Here is an 18,541-nt window from a genome sequence, read left to right as displayed (position 1 = left end):
TTTGCATAAAGCGGTTATGGCTATGAGAAGTAGAGAGAAATACCCACAGAGCTCGATGAGGAAGGTCGTAAGCAGGCCACAGGAAAACGCAGCAAAACACATGCAGCCAACCTGACCCAGTCTTTACGACTGACCTGGTAACCTGACTACCTGATCAAAGCCTCTGAAAAAATAAGTTATCAATCAGTCCAGCCCACTGATGGCACTAAAACTAAACATAAATACTGATTACAGGATTCATCTGATGGAGGTTACAGATCATTGATCAATATCAGTCACCATCCTTCATCCTAATGTTTTTCAGAGGACTTGATCAGGTAGTCAGTTCATCAGGTCAGTCGTAAAGACTGGTTTAGGTTGGCTGCATATGCTTTGCTGCATTTTATTCAGAAGGAAACAGCATTTTCAGATGTTTTACAGTTAATATGCCTCTAATCAATAATAAAGAAATGTAATTTCTCTAATACAGCACCTTTATGACAAAACATGTGAGGGTGGCAAATGATTTACACTTTAAATGATGTATAACGTAGGCTTTTGTACTGTACTGTACATCCACTAGTTAAAATATTTGTAGCATAGCGAGTTTTGTTCAATCTTTTCCATGACTTATGCTGGCGGAGTGAATACAATAGTCAAAATATAGCATATAGTAAATAAAAGGCCAATTCAATTTGCAACGTTACTTGTAACCAATTGATTTATTTTCAATTGACACATTACAGGTAAAACGGATCCATTTGCTTATTATTTACAGAACAAAGTATTACTACATCAGCTGGGTCAGTTACAGAAACATCAATATAACTCACATTATACATGAGCATTCTCATGGTCTAAACAGATGTTCCCTCTCCCACTATTTGTTTACAGCTCCTATCGTCCCCCACATTACCTGTGAATGAACTCAGTCCTACAAAATGAATTACTGTTACTAACACATTCATGCCCCATTTTGATACGCTACCACAATCTTGTGCTGCAGACTTGTTTTGAGAATTTTTGTGCCAGGTGTTTAAATGATTTGAATGGCTTTGGCAACATCACCAGATGTTTGCACTGTAAACACGTACCCTCAGTGTGGTTGACTTGTTGAGAGAACAAGGTCTGCTTTTACCCATAGTTGCCGCTTCTTTGCCTACTTCCATCGTAGTGATGATGACCAAAACACATATCCTACCAATTACCAGTTACAATGATATAGGCACTGTTTGTAGTTCTTTACCAAGAACAATTTATTGTCTAATGATTTCTATTGATAAAATGTTCCTGACGTGTAATGCCCTATTTAAATCCTAAAGCATCCCCTGAGATTCATGTTCTAGTACGAGGCCAGTTCCCTCTGTCAGAATACTCCTTTAATGCTGTACTACTAGGAAATATATTTAAGAGAGATACAGATGACGAAATGGTCTTAATATGATTTTAATAAAGACAAGGAGGATACATGAATCTTCTCAAAAACCTGTCTCCTCTTTCACAGCGCCTCTCTTTAATATCGGCAATAATAAACCCCTAAATTTGATAGCCTGTTTTAGTCATACAAAACCCCTTGAGTGTCCCATGAAAACAATCTTGCTATTAGAAGATGCCATTCAAATTCAATGACTGTTCAAGCTTCTAGGCTTTTCAGCATGGCCAGTCCAGGCTGACTGCACAGAGCTTTCAGCGCTATCCAGCTGCTAGATTTCAGGCCCAAGGTGGATATATTGTTTTAGCAGCTCACCTATCCCCTATGGAGGGTCATATGACACACAAATCCTAACACTCAGCTGGAATTCTGGGAATACTCATGCAATATTATTTCTCTGTGGGGTTTATTTCTCTGAGTTACCGTGGAGACAGAGTTTCCCAACAGATAAGACCAGTCCGTTAGTCATTATGAAATAGCACTTCCAACTGCGATTTTATGTTGCATGAAACTGCAATTCAAAAAGTTGACGTTAATAACAGCTTGACTGATTGACTCAAGCGAGAAGAGTTTTCCAGGGAGATCTTTTCCGGTCATCTGACAAAGACGTTCCGGATGTTCTCATAGACATTTCAAAAGACTAAGGGGCAGTTTCCCGGACACAGAGTAAGCCTAGTCCTGGATGGAAAAGCAAGCTCAATAGAGTCTCTCCAGTGAAAAGCTTTTTAGTCCAGGACTAGGTTAAATCTGTGTCTGGGGAAACCGGCCCTGAATGTGTCTGAGATAAATGTGACTGACAGACATATTCCAAAACACAACAGGATCCTCTTTTCAGGAGGAGGATTAATCAACGAGTGACTATTGACCTCGAGTGCCAAATGATGATGATAATTATTTTTGGCTACGCTCAAATTCAGTCTTTTAAATGGCAGTAATATGAGAGCATTGATAAACAGTGAAAACATAACACACAAACAAAAATCTATTTGATTAAATCTACCTCTATCACCCACAGTCTGTTGTAGACTAAAGCAGAAAACCATAACGACATGCATAAGACTAAAGACTCAAAACAACAAAAACAAACAAAAGACCCATTTCAGTCCATAAGATCCATTCTAGCCCATAAGTCCTTAGAGACAGATCATAGTCCCCGTGCTTTGACCAACTGATCCTGTGATGAAGAGGGTGTGTCCCCTGACCCCTCCTCCTCCACAGGTACCTCCCTAGAATTCCCCTCAGCGTCGACAACCACGACTGTCCTCTTCAGTTCCTCATAGCGTCTCTGTCTCTCGGCTACGGCAGCGCAGGCCACCACCACCTCGTCTGACTCAAAGTCGTAGTCCTGCTGGAGCTCTGGAGGGTTCAGGACATCCTGTTGGGCCTCCTCCTCCCGCTGGGTCTGGTCCTGGGCCGTCCGTCTCTGCTGCTGCAGCCGCCGTGCCCATGCCAGGTCCTCCGACCAGAGGGGGCGCTCTGACGGACACAGGTGGACCGCTACCTGGAAGGACCTCACCGCCTGTGGACAGGATGAAGACCTTTGTTGTATTTTCCTTTCTGTTAACATATTTTTATTGACTTAAGATTAACACAAATGACTGGTATGAAGGACAAATATTTTCTTGGGGAAGATTTAAGGTTTTGAAAGGAAAGGTGTGTAGTTCTGTCCTTGAGCTGTTCTTGCCTATTGGTGTTCTGTACAATGGCATGTTTTATGTCGAACCCAGGAAGAGTAGCTGCTGCTTTCACAACAGCTAAATGGGGATCCTAATAAAATACCAAATACCAAAGCATTGACGTGATATGACCATTGGAGAAGCTTGATGAGTAAAAACAACTGTAGTGTTTTGGTTGTCCCCAGGGGTCCTGTTTCTATGTACATTGCTAGTGTATGGTCATCAGACCCTTTCACTGGGAATGGGGTGCAGTTGTCTTGAAATAGGAATCATGGAAATGGACAAAGTTAAGGAAAGGTCTCTAATGTACATTTATGTTATCAAACGGGGTGGTTTGTGCTTTTTTATACTATTATCCGGAAAATATTCAGGGATTTGTTTTGAAATCAGACACAAATGTATTCAATTCAGTTGATTTAGATCTGCTCTGAGACTAAAAGGAGTAGTGAGTGTTGTTGGTCACAATGCCTGCTGAGAAGAACCATAAAACAACTCCAATGCTACAGAGAAAGTCATATGTTGACGGTTCGTTCATATTACAATCAAAGATCACTCTACCAGATGGTCTACAGTAATCATGTCAAAAATGCTGTACATCTAAAAGCCAAAGGACGTCAAAGAATCTATAGCGCTCTCTTTTGAGTCCCACCATCTGTAAAGAGTGAACAGTTAAAGTCGTAATAGATAGGTTTCCTAGGATCCCTCTGTTTAGGAAGAAATACGTTCAAAAGGATCCGTATGCAGGTCTGCTGTTTCTGCGTAATAATTCCTCTAATTTGATGAAGCGTGAGACTGGCAACAATGTGAAGTGGTAGCTCTAGTCTCTCTTCAGAATGTCAGCTACAACAAAACCTCATTCCTGTCACATTAGTTTCATTATAGAGAGATTCACCGCATCATTACGATGGCCTCCATCCATCATTCACCTGACCAGGCATAAGTACATAGATTTACACATAATTGTCTAACTCTGGAGGAGGGCAAATCATACTTCACATAGTAATGGGCTAAAAAATCAAACCATTGCCCTGCCGGTGGAATTATGAAATGAATCTTTAATCTCACACTAAGTACTTTTCATGATAATTGTTGAGTTTGCAAATTACATCTGATCGTGACCGAAATGAGTTGAATACCATTAGAAAGGTATTGCTGAATCCCTTCCAGCTATCTCTGTCCGAGCTCAAATTAATAACAAAGTATCTCAGACAGACCAAACTCAAACTCAAATGACTCAAGCTTTTGTTAGGATGATTCATTCTAAGATGGGGCTGATGCAGGTTCAGTAATGACCAGGTTCAGTAATGACCAGGTTCAGTAATGACCAGGTTCAGTAATGACCAAGAATAACCTCATCCCCCTCATTCTAACCTAAAGGCACTGATCAGCATCAGTGTTTACGCAGCAGTAGATGAATAAGATATGCAACTTTATTTATCCTCTTGGGTAATAAGATTGTTAGATAATAAATCATAAAATCAGATAATTGCTCTTATCCCTTTACCCTGCCCGCAACCTCAGGTCGAGCAATAGCCAGCTCCTCCACGTCCGCCAGGACCAAGCTCCGCACCATGGGGGGGATTGGGCTCGCTCGACCCCCCCCTCTGGGACGCACGCCCGGACCACCTGAAGGCAACAGAGACTCTGGGCTCCTTTAAAATTGGCCTAAAAAACATCCTCTTTGGGAAGGCCTTCTGTTAGTTAGTTATTGCCATGTTCCTTGTTGTCCTTGTAGCGTCAGCAGTGTTCTTTGTGTCAATGGGCCGGTCTAGTTGAGTCCTTATTTGTCTATGTCTCTTGTTATTAATTATTTTAACGCACTAACTGTAGCACTTTGAGATTATTTTTCAATGAAAAGCGCATTACACATTCAATATATTATTATTTATTACTAATACTATGGGTAGTGCCAGGAGTTTTTTTGGGCTACCAGGGAAAACTCCAGGCCCTGATTATTTAGTTGTACACTCCTTATCCCATGGGTGGTGAAGATGCTTCCTCTTGCCCTCTCTCATTTGCCATCTCTCCTGCACACTCTTTCTCCTGGTCTCTCCTTCTCCTGTTTTCTCTCTACCTCCCCTCATTCTTCTCAGGGTCCAAATGAGAACACGATATGATTCACAGAATGGTGAAGCCATTTTACTAGCCACCATTACAGGACTCGGCAATCACACCTGGACTATTATGGCCTGTATCTGTATGTTAAAAGGATGGGACTTAAACAACTTTCTGTCTCTGTAATCTCCTCAAATGCCAGTCTTAAAGGAGACCTCAAGCTCTTATTAGGCCAACATTCCTGAAATGGACTGGTTTGGTTTGCCCAACTGGAACAAGTATGCAAACAAAACTACTATAAAGGCTAAGTCAAGCGAAACTGTCAAGAAAAGAACGTTTTGACAAATGAACTCCGGCAAGTCAAGACTCATAGGATAAATGGTTTGTATTCACACAGTTCTTTCAAAAGCACAGATCTTTCAAAGATGGAATTAGGTCTTCTGTGCTCCTTCTTTCTCTCATTTCAACAACGATCCCACAACCAAATGACAAAACCGCCCCTTAGATCTGATGGCCAACTTTTGTCATACACTACATATAAAAATGTGATGTTTTATTATAATAGCACATATTCCATTCAGAGTCAATCAGGGCACTAGGTAAATACAGAGAGAAAGAAAGATACATAGGAGGAAATACAGAGAGAGGGAGAAACAGAACAAGAGAAAACAAGAGATTGAAAAGTGAGAAATGGACAGAGAGAACAGCGAACAAGAAAAAACTGAGTGACCAAGAGAGAAATGGACAGAGAGAACAGCGAACAAGAAAAAACAGAGTGACCAAGAGAGAAATGGACAGAGAGAACAGCGAACAAGAAAAAACAGAGTGACCAAGAGAGAAATGGACAGAGAGAACAGCGAACAAGAAAAAACAGAGTGACCAAGAGAGAAATGGACAGAGAGAACAGTGAACAAGAAAAAACAGAGTGACCAAGAGAGAAATGGACAGAGAGAACAAGAAAAAACAGAGAGAGAGAGAGAGAAAGCGAGAGAAAGAAAGAGAGCGAGAGAGAGAGAGACATGTGTATGTGAAGCCAGAGATCACTGCGCCCGTCTTTGTGCAAACAGGGCGCTACTCAAACATGTTGATGCACACAACGTCCTGAAACGAGACTGAACAAGGCGCTCTAAAAATAGACTGGCATTTTCTCCTCTCCATTATATATGTAAGCGTGTATATATTTGGCGGGCTGTAGCTCAGGTAACTTTCAACACTTCCCATTGTTGTTTTGGGTAAACTTCTGACAGTTAAGTTGCCCCGGGACATTAGAGATGTACACACAGGGCCATTAGCCATAGGGTTTCTCAGTTCAGCTAGGTGTTTTTTCCTCTCCTGTCTAAGAGGCAGAGCAGCAGTCCAACTGTGATCCAGCCAGGTTTCATACAGGTTCAGGCGTGCACTGTGGGGCACCTTAAGTGATCTTCCATGCCCCAGGCACTTGGGTGTGCTTTAAAAGAGCAACTTTATCTCAGCGAGACAGGGAAAAGTTAAAATAAGAGCTCAGGGTAATGACTGATATTTTAGTGTCTGTGGGGATGACAGACAAGCTAGGGCCCCTTCCCTACAGTCTCCGTTCCCGAACAGTCTCACCTCCATACAGTAACATGTGAGACTCGTACGACTCAGCCACCTGCTAAACCTTGTAGTGATGTCAGAGGGTGAAGTGCATTATTCACTAAAATCTTAGTGTTTCTGTTCATGGATCACAAGCTAGGTTACCTGCTTTTCACACTAGAGAGCCAAACCTAACAGAGCCAATCCTTGCAGAGCCAACCAAGCTGGTCTGGTTACACATCCTCCACAGTTGCTGGAACTGTGCTCAACAGGACCATGTGAAAAGAAAATATCCGAGACAGCACAGTTTGTTTAGGGTTGGCACGACAGTGTGAAAAATGTGTAGGTGGTAAAACTGACCAGGTCCACCTCACCCAGACTGAGCTGGGCACGGCCTAGGGTCTGCCAGCCCTCCCACCACAGGGGGCGGAGCTTCACAGCCATCTCTGCTGCCTGCACCGCTGGGAACACCTCCTGCAGAATGGTCAGCACCTGCAGGTCAAGGGTCAGAGGGCAAGGGTCAAACAGACTCCGCATAAAGGGTCATATTTTGCACCATCACGGAAGTTAACTGTATGTGTTGTCGTCTCTGGGATTAGGGGAAAAGTCACATTTGCATCCTGAATAAAAATATAATAAAGCACCATTCTATTCAACCTTAGCAACAGATAAATAAACAGATATGGTGACACAGAGTAACTCACAAAATGGTGAGGATGGTTAACGTCATTTATAAGCCAGTCGCACTCCTCCACCATCCCAGCATCAGTGACAGAGATAACTGAGGCCTGTTTGTCAGTTCAGCAGTCAGTAGGAAATTAGATCACAGCACCCGGCACCAGAGGACTGATCACTATGCATGCGAAGCCAGTCATCCTCTGACGGATATTCCTTAGTGACGTGCCTGTGGAAAATGTGCCGGTCGTGACGTTATAGTGCAGTCTTATTGTCTACGTTATGTATTATAATTAGCAATGCCAGACGAACTAGGGGCAGGATCCTGGTAAATAACCTGCTATTACATTACAATGAGGTTAGAATACTGGGAGGTTCAAGGCCATGATACACAGGGACCTCTAGTGATACACTGCTAATGCCTCCATCTGTCTCTGGACTGCAGACCACAGGAACTACCTCAGCACTGTGCTGTACTGAGGTAGAGAGGACGGAACCAGCATACTGAGACACTGCTTTTGTTTAACCAAGAGAGAAAGGTGACTCCAGAAGTGATTGTTTAAGACATGAGAATAATAAACGTGGTTTATCAGAGATGATATATGTTGGAATGTGTGGGGAAACAACAAACAGTGTTCTAGTCTTTGAAACCCCCCCCCCCCCCTCTCATATTCTGTTTTTGACTGTTATTCTAGGGTTAACATTATATTCAATGGACAATAAAGTTAGTCCTCAACATTCATGCCTCACGCAGCTTTACAGACAGACATCAGCGATGACTGAGCTGGAATGGGATCTCATGCCAATCAAAAGGTTCAAAGGAGAAAGTGACGAACACAGAAGGACAAGGCTTTTAAAGGAGAGCGTGATGGACAGACACAAAGAGGACAGTGCATGTCATAGAGAGGCTAATTGAGTTAAAGGGAGGAAGGTGATAAGAGAAAGTGAATGGCAAATGTCTGAGTTGCATCTGTCTCAGTCTTCTGGCTCAGAGAGAGCTGTCTAACGTCTGATAAGAGAGTCATAGAGCTCGTCTTGCAGCATGTGGAGGATGCCCTACTGACAGACTGAACTAATGGGGACAGATATTTTTATTGCACACTCAGACAGTGTTAAAACTGTGTAATGAAACACATCAGAATATAGTTTAATGAGGGAGGGAAATGTCTCCCCCGCTACAGAGCATACTAACAGAGTTCTGTGTGTTTGTGACCCCTTTTTATGTGTCCCTTCTAAAACATGACTAATAAAGTTATTTAGCAGCCCAAAATACAGTAGAGTATTTGAGAACTTGGCTAAATGAGGACGCATAATTCAATTCCTCTCAGATTTCATATCATGGTTGATAATGTCTGCCATTAAAAGCGTGGAGGGAAAATGCTGCTTGGAAAGGTTAAGGCTATATATAAGAAGAAAGTTAATTGTGGTACAGATACTACTGGAGAAGTGTGGGGACACGTGGTGTGACTATAGGTCACAGTCAGGGATAGCCAACTGCTCTATGATCCCCCCATCACATCTCTGTTGGCTAGCTAGCCTAATCTCATTGACACCTGGGTGTCAGGGGAGGGAGGGAAGAAGGAAGATGGGGAGAAAGACCCAGCCAAATCATGAGAAAACAAAAAGATAATTACCTGACACATTGGAAAGAATTAACCCAAAAACTGAGCAAACTGGAATGCTGTTTGGCCCTAAACAGAGAGTACACAGTGGCAGAATACCTGGCCACTGTGACTGACACAAGGAAAGCTTTGACGAATGTACAGACTCAGTGAGCATGGCCTTGCTATTGAGAGAGGCCTGCCTTCTCAAGAGAAGACAGGCTATGTGCACACTGCCCGCAAAATAAGGTGGTGCCCACACTGATAGTCCCAATGGAGCCCAGGTTGGATGGTTTCCACATTGGCATCACCATGCCGACCAAACCACCGTCCTCTGCTCTCACTTTAAAGCATACCAATGTGGCAGCCGGGAGAGGGTTAGGTGAGAACATCCTGATGACATGGGATCACGAACACGTCAACATGTACACACAGTGTGACACACATCTTTGACCATCTAGAACAAACATGTCTATCCTCTACTTACAATCCTTGTATGGAGAGATTCAATTTGAAATCTTTGAAAGACACACTATATTTGTACTGTACCAGCACAGAGAACAAGAAAGAGATAAAAAGGGATCATACAAAACAAAAGGTTCTGTGTGTAGCAGAGAGACACTGTATCTGTCCGTACCTGGCCCCATCTGGCTGTACATGGCCGTACCGGTCCCAACTGGCCCTACCCGGTCCCAACTGGCCCTACCTGGTCCCAACTAGCCAAACTTGGTCCCAAATGGCTGTACCTGGTCCCAACTGGCCGTACCTGGTCCCAACTAGAGGTCGACCGATTAATCGGAATGGCCAATTAATTAGGGCCGATTTCAGGTTTTCATATCAATCGGTAATCGGTATTTTTGGCCACCGATTAGCCGTTTATTTAAAAAATATATATATATCATTTTTTAACTAGGCAAGTCAGTTAAGAACACATTCTTATTTTCAATGACGGCCTAGGGGCGGTGGGTTAACTGCCTTGTTCAGAGGCAGAACGACAGATTTTTACCTTGTCAGCTTGGGGATTCAATCTCGCAACCTTACGGTTAACTAGTCCAACGCTCTAACCACCTGCTTTACATTAAACTCCACGAGGAGCCTGCCTGTTATGCAAATGCAGTAAGAAGCCAAGGTAAGTTGCTATCTAGCATTAAACTTATCTTGTAAAAAACAATCAATCAATCAATCATAATCACTAGTTAACTACACATGGTTGATGATATTACTAGTTTATCTAGCCTGTCCTGCATTGCATATAATCGATGTGGTGCGCATTCGCAAAAAAGGACTGTCGTTGCTCCAACGTGTACCTAACCATAAACATCAATGTCTTTCTTAAAATCAATACACAAGTATATATTTTTAAACCTGCATATTTAGTTAATATTGCCTGCTAACATGAATTTCTTTTAACTAGGGAAAATGTGTCACCTCTGCAACAGAGTCAGGGTATATGCAGCAGTTTGGGCCGCCTGGCTCGTTGCGAACTGTGTGAATACTATTTCTTCCTAACAAAGACAGCCAACTTCGGCAAACGGCAGATGATTTAACAAAAGCGCATTTGCGAAAAAAGCACAATTGTTGCACGACTGTACCTAACCATGAACATCAATGCCTTTCTTAAAATCAATACACAGAAGTATATATTTTTAAACCTGCATATTTAGCTAAAAGAAATCCAGGTTAGCAGGCAATATTAACCAGGTGAAATTGTGTCAGTTCTCTTGCATTCATTGCACGCAGAATCAGGGTACATGCAACAGTTTGGGCCGCCTGGCTCGTTTGCCAGAATTTTACGTAATTATGACATAACATTGAAGGTTGTGCAATGTAACAGGAATATTTACACTTAGGGATGCCACCCGTTAGAAAAAATACGGAACGGTTCCGTATTTCACTGAAAAAATAAACGTTTTGTTTTCGAGATGATAGATTCCGGATTCGACCATATTAAATGACCCAAGGCTCGTATTTCTGTGTGTTATTATGTTATAATTAAGTCTATGATTTGATATTTGATAGAGCAGTCTGACTGAGCGATGGTAGGCACCAGCAGGCTCGTAAGCATTCATTCAAACAGCACTTTCGTGCGTTTTGCCAGCAGCCCTTCGTAATTCTTCAAGCATTGCGCTGTTTAGGACTTCAAGCCTATCAACTCCCAAGATTAGGCTGGTGTAACCGATGTGAAATGGCTAGCTAGTTAGCCGGGTGCGCGCTAATAGCATTTCAAACGTCACTCGCTCTGAGACTTGGAGTAGTTGTTCCCCTTGCTCTACATGGGTAACGCTGCTTCGAGGGTGGCTGTTGTCGATGTGTTCCTGGTTTGAGCCCAGGTAGGAGCGAGGAGAGGGACGGAAGCTATACTGTTACACTGGCAATACTAAAGTGCCTATAAGAACATCCAATAGTCAAAGGTATATGAAATACAAATCGTATAGAGAGAAATAGTCCTATAATCCCTATAATAACTACAACCTAAAACTTCTTACCTGGGAATATTGAAGACTCATGTTAAAAGGAACCACCAGCTTTCATATGTTCTCATGTTCTGAGCAAGGAACTTAAACGTTAGCTTTTTTACATGGCACATATTGCACTTTTACTTTCCTCTCCAACACTTTGTTTTTGCATTATTTAAACCAAATTGAACATGTTTCATTATATATTTGAGGCTAAATTGATAGTATTTATGTATTATATTAAGTTAAAATAAGTGTTCATTCAGTATTGTTGTAATCGTCATTATTACAAATAAAGAAAAAAATTGGCCGATTATTCGGTACCGGCTTTTTTTTGGGTCCTCCAATAATCGGTATCGGTGTTGAAAAATCATAATCGGTCAACCTCTAGTCCCAACTGGCTCTAACATGCTGGCTGTGGTCTGAGGACTGGAGAGTTGGAGAGCAGGAAGGAAAGCAGGATAAGTGTCAGACACCTGCAGTACTGTAATGTACCTGGGACTTCATCTCGTACAGTAGAGGCTTAGAAGGGGCAAGAGGAGGAGGGAGAGCAGCAGAAGGAGAAAGAGCAGCAGGAGGAGGAGGATAAGTGGCTGACAGCTGTAGTATTGTAATGTACCTGGGACTTCATCTGTACAGTAGAGGCTTAGAAGGGGCAAGAGGAGGAGGGAGAGCAGCAGAAGGAGGAGGATAAGTGGCTGACAGCTGTAGTATTGTAATGTACCTGGGACTTCATCTGTACAGTAGAGGCTTAGAAGGGGCAAGAGGAGGAGGGAGAGCAGCAGAAGGAGAAAGAGCAGCAGGAGGAGGAGGATAAGTGGCTGACAGCTGTAGTATTGTAATGTACCTGGGACTTCATCTGTACAGTAGAGGCTTAGAAGGGGCAAGAGGAGGAGGGAGAGCAGCAGAAGGAGGAGGATAAGTGGCTGACAGCTGTAGTATTGTAATGTACCTGGGACTTCATCTGTACAGTAGAGGCTTAGAAGGGGCAAGAGGAGGAGGGAGAGCAGCAGAAGGAGGATGATAAGTGGCTGACAGCTGTAGTATTGTAATGTACCTGGGACTTCATCTGTACAGTAGAGGCTTAGAAGGGGCAAGAGGAGGAGGGAGAGCAGCAGGAGGAGGATGATAAGTGGCTGACAGCTGTAGTATTGTAATGTACCTGGGACTTCATCTCATACAGTAGAGGGTTGTCTGGAGTCAGCTGGATGGCTTCATCCCACCTCTTAATGGCCTCCCAGTGTCTGAGGAGAACACACATAAAATGGCCTTCCATTATCACCGTCAGGGTTACAAACTGTACTCACACACAAACATGCTGCATACAAGCAATCTGGGAAACTCTCAACTACTGTACTGTGGCTATACTTGGCTTACAGAAGATGAGGGAGTACAGGGGAGAGAACATTACAAAGACCACATAAAGCATAGAATCACTGTTTAGCTTAGTGGTGTTGATCTCTCTACGTGCCTCATCTGTTTGATGCCAGTGTGAGCAGATGGAGCTACATGGAGCCATGACAAACAGCAGAACATCAGACTCACTGTTGTGTTAAAGTTTTCGATGTGGATGGGCGGCAACTTCATAAGAATTATTGTTAAGCGCCCTTGATACAACTATCTGGTTAAGAGTTAAATTACGCAAGACCATAGTCTGACGTCTGTCTGGGAGGCTGAATGACCCACTACTGACAGACGAGGATCAGCCAACAGACTGATGCTGTAACACGACACTAACGCCCACAGATAGCCTTCGGTTTTATTAACCTTCATTGTGGAACGCAAACACTGGATGAACAGCTTATGGTTGATATAGAAAATCCAATAAAGTTATGAAATCAGACACTCCCTGTGTGTCCCTCATCTGGGAATATTACATGTATTATTGAAGGGATTGTTAGCTTATTAAATACCATATGATATCGGTGGTAATCTATGGTTCAATATGAGTTACTTCAGCTATATTTATTGCCTGCTGTAGTGTCGATGTGGCTATCAAGTGGGATCCCGAGTGGCACAGCGGTCTAAGCCACTGCATCTCAGTGCTTGAGGCGTCACTACAGACACCCTGGTTCATATCCATGATGTATCACAACTGGCCGTGATTGGGAGTCCCATAGGTCGGCGCACAATTGGCCCAGCGTCGTCCGGGTTTGGCCGTCACTGTAAATACGAATTTGTTCTTAATTGACTTGCCTAGTTAAATAAAGGCTGAATAAAAAAATACAATAAAATCAACCTGTCTTCTTCTTCACCCGTCAGGTGGGGCGGCAGGTAGCCTGGTGGTTAGAGCGTTGGACTAGTAACAGAAAGGTTGCAAGATTGAATTCCCGAGCTGACAAGGTAAAAATCTGTCGTTCTGCCCCTGAACAAGGCAGTTAACCCACTGTTCCTAGGCCGTCATTGAAAATAAGAATTTGTTCTTAACTGACTTGCCTAGTTAAATAAAGGTACAAATAAAATACAAATTCAACTAGGACTCTGAAAGGAAATGGTTCAAGGAATCTCGAGATAAACTAGCAATCGAGATGACTACCATCGGCCGTTTTCCCAAAGTGATTCAAGTTTTTCCACCGTGATTGATACATTTTTCGAAGTTATCTTTTGTACCTGCTTAGAAACACTGGATGTGCGCATGAATCGAAGCCAGCAGCACATGTCCCAAGTCCCTTCTCTACTCTAGCCACAGAAAACATACCCAGAGGTAGTGTAGTGTACAGGACTACAATAAGTCTATGACCTCCCCCCCTCCACAGCAGGTCCAATGGATGTACACACAGACTACACAGTCTGCCTGACCTCAGTGGCCTAGCCCTTCTTGAGGAGTGAGGACATCTGTACGTCTCTCTGTGCCCCGTCTGAGTAGCAGGAGCAATGTGGTTGCTTACCAGCTTTACTCAAGCATTCTGCAAAAACATAAAAATTATAATTGCCAATTCAAACTTTGCATCTATTACAGTTTGGTAATCGGTATTAGAGTGTATAATGGAAAAGCCAACCTTATTGTCTCCGAGTTTGTTTCCTGCAGACTAAGGACACACCATAATGTATTTTAAGGTCAGGCTAATTAGCTCTCCCTGTCTCACCTATGTCAATATTAAGAATAATTTTGTTAACACTAGTGATGGGGGGGAGGGAGCAAATGATAGTTACATATCACAATATTTCTGGACAATATTATATTGATATTTGAAGTATAGAGAAAACTATTATTTTTAAATAGTGAGTCAAAAGGGCTGAAAACATGTTATTTCCCTGACTGATCAAAATGTTTTCTCATGCTCTTCTCTCTGCAGCAGACATATAGTGAGCAACATGTTTGGAATATCAAATTGCAATAAAATCACAGTATCGAATCACAATACATATAGAACAGGGAGAATCGCAATACATATCGTATCGGCACCTAAGTTTCATGATAATATATTGTGAGGTCCCTGGCAATTTCCAGCCCTAGTTAAAACCATACAGACATATCCAAACAAAAGGATTACATCTAATACCTATAAGCATATCTCTGCCGTGAGTAATTCAGGTTATGGACTAAGATGTCAATCATGATGGCCTACTGATGTAATGATCAAACGGGATCAAACCACACCAACTAGCCTACCCATATGTACTTCAGGAAGAAAGCAATAAGCTTAACAAACTAGGCCATTATGTGGAAATGTCATATTCGAATGATGATGTTAATACCTGTTGTGCTTATTGCAACACACAAAAACATACCCATGACGTCAGCGAAACAAATAGGGCGTTCTTTGTTAAAATGTAAACTCAAAGTTAGAAGATGATGTACCTGAGAATGTTTTATATTATTGTTTACCCAAAGTCAGTGTGACAGAGTGATTTAGTCCAAAACAGCAAAAGAGGAAGTTGAGCTCATAGAATTTGTGTGCAGGATTTAAATCAGATCAATTTTCTTCTGGCTGACTCACCCAGATGGCCATACAATCGCGCACACGAGTGTATAAACTGCAAAAGGCCTCTGCTCACAAACAAGTAGTTAGCTAATAACAGGGAGATGTCCAATTACATCAGGGGGATCTAACCCTCAGTAATGAGAGGCTGACATCAGGGTCAATGTGTTTAGAGGTGGGGGAAAAACCCTAAACCATATCCCTTCCCTGACCGGCCAGATCCAGGGTCCAGTTCATTAGGCACCAAACCAGAAAATGGACTGAAACGGAGGCCTACGTGGACTCACCGTTCCAATGAGGTCATCATTGTAAATAATAATTTGTTCTTAATTGACTTACCTGTATAAATAAAGGTGGGAAAAAAAAATCGGTTGCATAACATTTTATAATGGATTCCCTGCAAATAGCCACCGGACTATTACATTGACCCTCCCCCACAATTTGTTTTGCACACCGCTGCTACTCACTGTTTATTATCTATGCATAGTCACTTCACACCTACCTACATGTACAAATTACCTCTAACCTGTACCCCCGCACACTGACTCGGTAACGGCACCCCCTGTATATAGCCTTGTTATTGTTATGTTATTGTGTACTTTTTACAATTTTTTACTTCAGTTTATTTGGTAAATATGTTCTTAACTCTTCTTGAACTGCACTGTTGGTTAAGGGCTTGTAAGTAAGCATTTCACGGTAAGGTCTACACTTGTTGTATTCGGCGCATATGACAAATAAAGTTTGATTTGCATGCCCTACTGAATAGCACCCACCGCCAAACCCCTGGCCAGCCACACTGAACCAGAGACATCAAGAGACATCGTTTCCTAAGCAGAATCCAGTTACTTCTGACTAACCATCTTTCTACACTTGGTCACCCCCGGCAACATGTGTCTGTTAAAGTAAGAGGAGCAATATCATCTAACGTCAGGTATATGGGCATTCATTGGCTGAAAGGTAAATTGTTATTTACCAAGGTCACATACTGTACAAGCATGATGGCAGACATGACGTATTTCATATCTAGCCTAATATGTGTGATCATGTGAGTCGAATCAAATTCGACCCCCACTCTAAGCCTGATAGTTATATTTGAGCTGGACATAATATCAAAAAATATATACAGCGGGGAGAACAAGTATTTGATACACTGCCGATTTTGCAGGGTTTCCTACTTACAAAGCATGTAGAGGTCAAATTTTTTATCATAGGTACACTTCAACTGTGAGAGACGGAATCTAAAACAAAAATCCAGAAAATCACATTGTATGATTTTTAAGTAATTATTTTGCATTTTATTGCATGACATAAGTATTTGATACATCAGAAAAGCAGAACTTAATATTTGGTACAGAAACCTTTGTTTGCAATTACAGAGATCATACGTTTCCTGTAGTTCTTGACCAGGTTTGCACACAGTGCAGCAGGGATTTTGGCCCACTCCTCCATACAGACCTTCTCCAGATCCTTCAGGTTTCGGGGCTGTTGCTGGGCAATACGAACTTTCAGCTCCCTCCAAAGATTTTCTATTGGGTTCAGGTCTGGAGACTGGCTAGGCCACTCCAGGACCTTGAGATGCTTCTTACGGAGCCACTCCTTAGTTGCCCTGGCTGTGTGTTTCGGGTCGTTGTCATGCTGGAAGACCCAGCCACGACCCATCTTCAATGCTCTTACTGAGGGAAGGAGGTTGCTGGCCAAGATCTCGCGATACATGGCCCCATCCATCCTCCCCTCAATACGGTGCAGTCGTCCTGTCCCCTTTGCAGAAAAGCATCCCCAAAGAATGATGTTTCCACCTCCATGCTTCACGGCGAGTGGAGTTTAGACCAAAAAGCTCTATTTTTGTCTCATCAGACCACATGACCTTCTACCATTCCTGCTCTGGATCATCCAGATGGTCATTGGCAAACTTCAGACGGGCCTGGACATGCGCTGGCTTGAGCAGGGGGACCTTGCGTGCGCTGCAGAATTTTAATCCATGACGGCGTAGTGTGTTACTAATGGTTTTCTTTGAGACTGTGGTCCCAGCTCTCTTCAGGTCATTGACCAGGTCCTGCCGTGTAGTTTCTGGGCTGATCCCTCACCTTCCTCATGATCATTGATGCCCCTCGAGGTGAGATCTTGCATGGAGCCCCAGACCGAGGGTGATTGACCGTCATCTTGAACTTCTTCCATTTTCTAATAATTGCGCCAACAGTTGTTGCCTTCACACCAAGCTGCTTGCCTATTGTCCTGTAGCCCATCCCAGCCCTGTGCAGGTCTACAATTGTATCCCTGATGTCCTTACACAGCTCTCTGGTCTTGGCCATTGTGGAGAGGTTGGAGTCTGTTTGATTGAGTGTGTGGACAGGTGTCTTTTATGCAGGTAACGAGTTCAAACAGGTGCAGTTAATACAGGTAATGTGTGGAGAACAGGAGGGCTTAAAGAAAAACTAACAGGTCTGTAAGAGCTGGAATTCTTACTGGTCGGTAGGTGATCAAATACTTATGTCATGCAATAAAACGCAAAATAATTACTTATAAATCATACAATGTGATTTTCTGGATTTTTGTTTTAGATTCCGTCTCTCACAGTTGAAGTGTACCTATGATAAAAAATTACAGACCTCTACATGCTTTCTAAGTAGGAAAACCTGAAAAATCGGCAGTGTATCAAATACTTGTTCTCCCCACTGTATACACTTAACCTTTATTTAACTAGGCAAGTCAGTTAAGAACAAATTCTTATTTACAACGACGGCCTAAGCCGGATGACGCTGGACCAATTGTGTGTCGCCCTATGGGACTCCCAATCACGGCCGGATGTGATACAGCCTGGATTCGAACCAGGGACTGTAATGACGCCTCTTACACTGAGAATCAACTGATTATTCAATTTCAGTGACTAATGACAAGTGAGTCAAATTGGATTGTCTTCATCATGTCATTGAAAACTCCTTAAAATGGCAACAAAAAAAGAAAAGTAATTTTTTGTAATTTTTTTTATTTCATCTTTATTTAACATTTTACATTTACATTTTACATTTTAGTCATTTAGCAGACGCTCTTATCCAGAGCGACTTACAGTAGTGAATGCATACATTTCATAAAAAAAATTCCCGGTACTGGTCCCACGTGGGAATCGAACCCACAACCCTGGCGTTGCAAACACCATGCTCTACCAACTGAGCCACACGGGACCAGGTAGGCC

At 42.6% G+C, this 18,541-nt stretch overlaps 1 protein-coding gene and 1 non-coding gene across 6 annotated transcripts in view; both read right to left on the bottom strand.

Annotated features, from left to right (window-relative positions):
- Positions 1-682: 682 nt before the first annotated feature.
- Positions 683-18,541, bottom strand: part of ttc33 (tetratricopeptide repeat domain 33) — an 81,249-nt gene continuing 63,390 nt past the window's right edge. For 3 of the 5 annotated variants that reach the window (XM_014139259.1, XM_014139268.3, XM_014139244.3), the window contains exons 3-5: positions 12,591-12,672; positions 7,057-7,188; positions 683-2,930 (exon numbers count right to left, since the gene is read on the bottom strand). In XM_014139259.1, coding sequence (XP_013994734.1) covers positions 2,556-2,930; positions 7,057-7,188; positions 12,591-12,672 — 589 coding nt within the window. In that variant the 3' untranslated portion in view covers positions 683-2,555. The remainder of the gene's footprint in view (positions 2,931-7,056; positions 7,189-12,590; positions 12,673-18,541) is intronic. The other 2 variants (XM_014139283.2, XM_014139275.1) reach the window with 2 other exon arrangements.
- On the bottom strand, positions 18,457-18,532 carry trnaa-ugc (transfer RNA alanine (anticodon UGC)). Its single transcript has one exon. It is a non-coding gene; the product is annotated as a tRNA-Ala (tRNA).

This window comes from Salmo salar, chromosome 01, assembly GCF_965601325.2.
Source record: "Salmo salar chromosome 01, fSalSal1, whole genome shotgun sequence".
NCBI lineage: Eukaryota > Metazoa > Chordata > Actinopteri > Salmoniformes > Salmonidae > Salmo > Salmo salar.
This window is presented reverse-complemented; position numbering and strand designations above follow the sequence as displayed.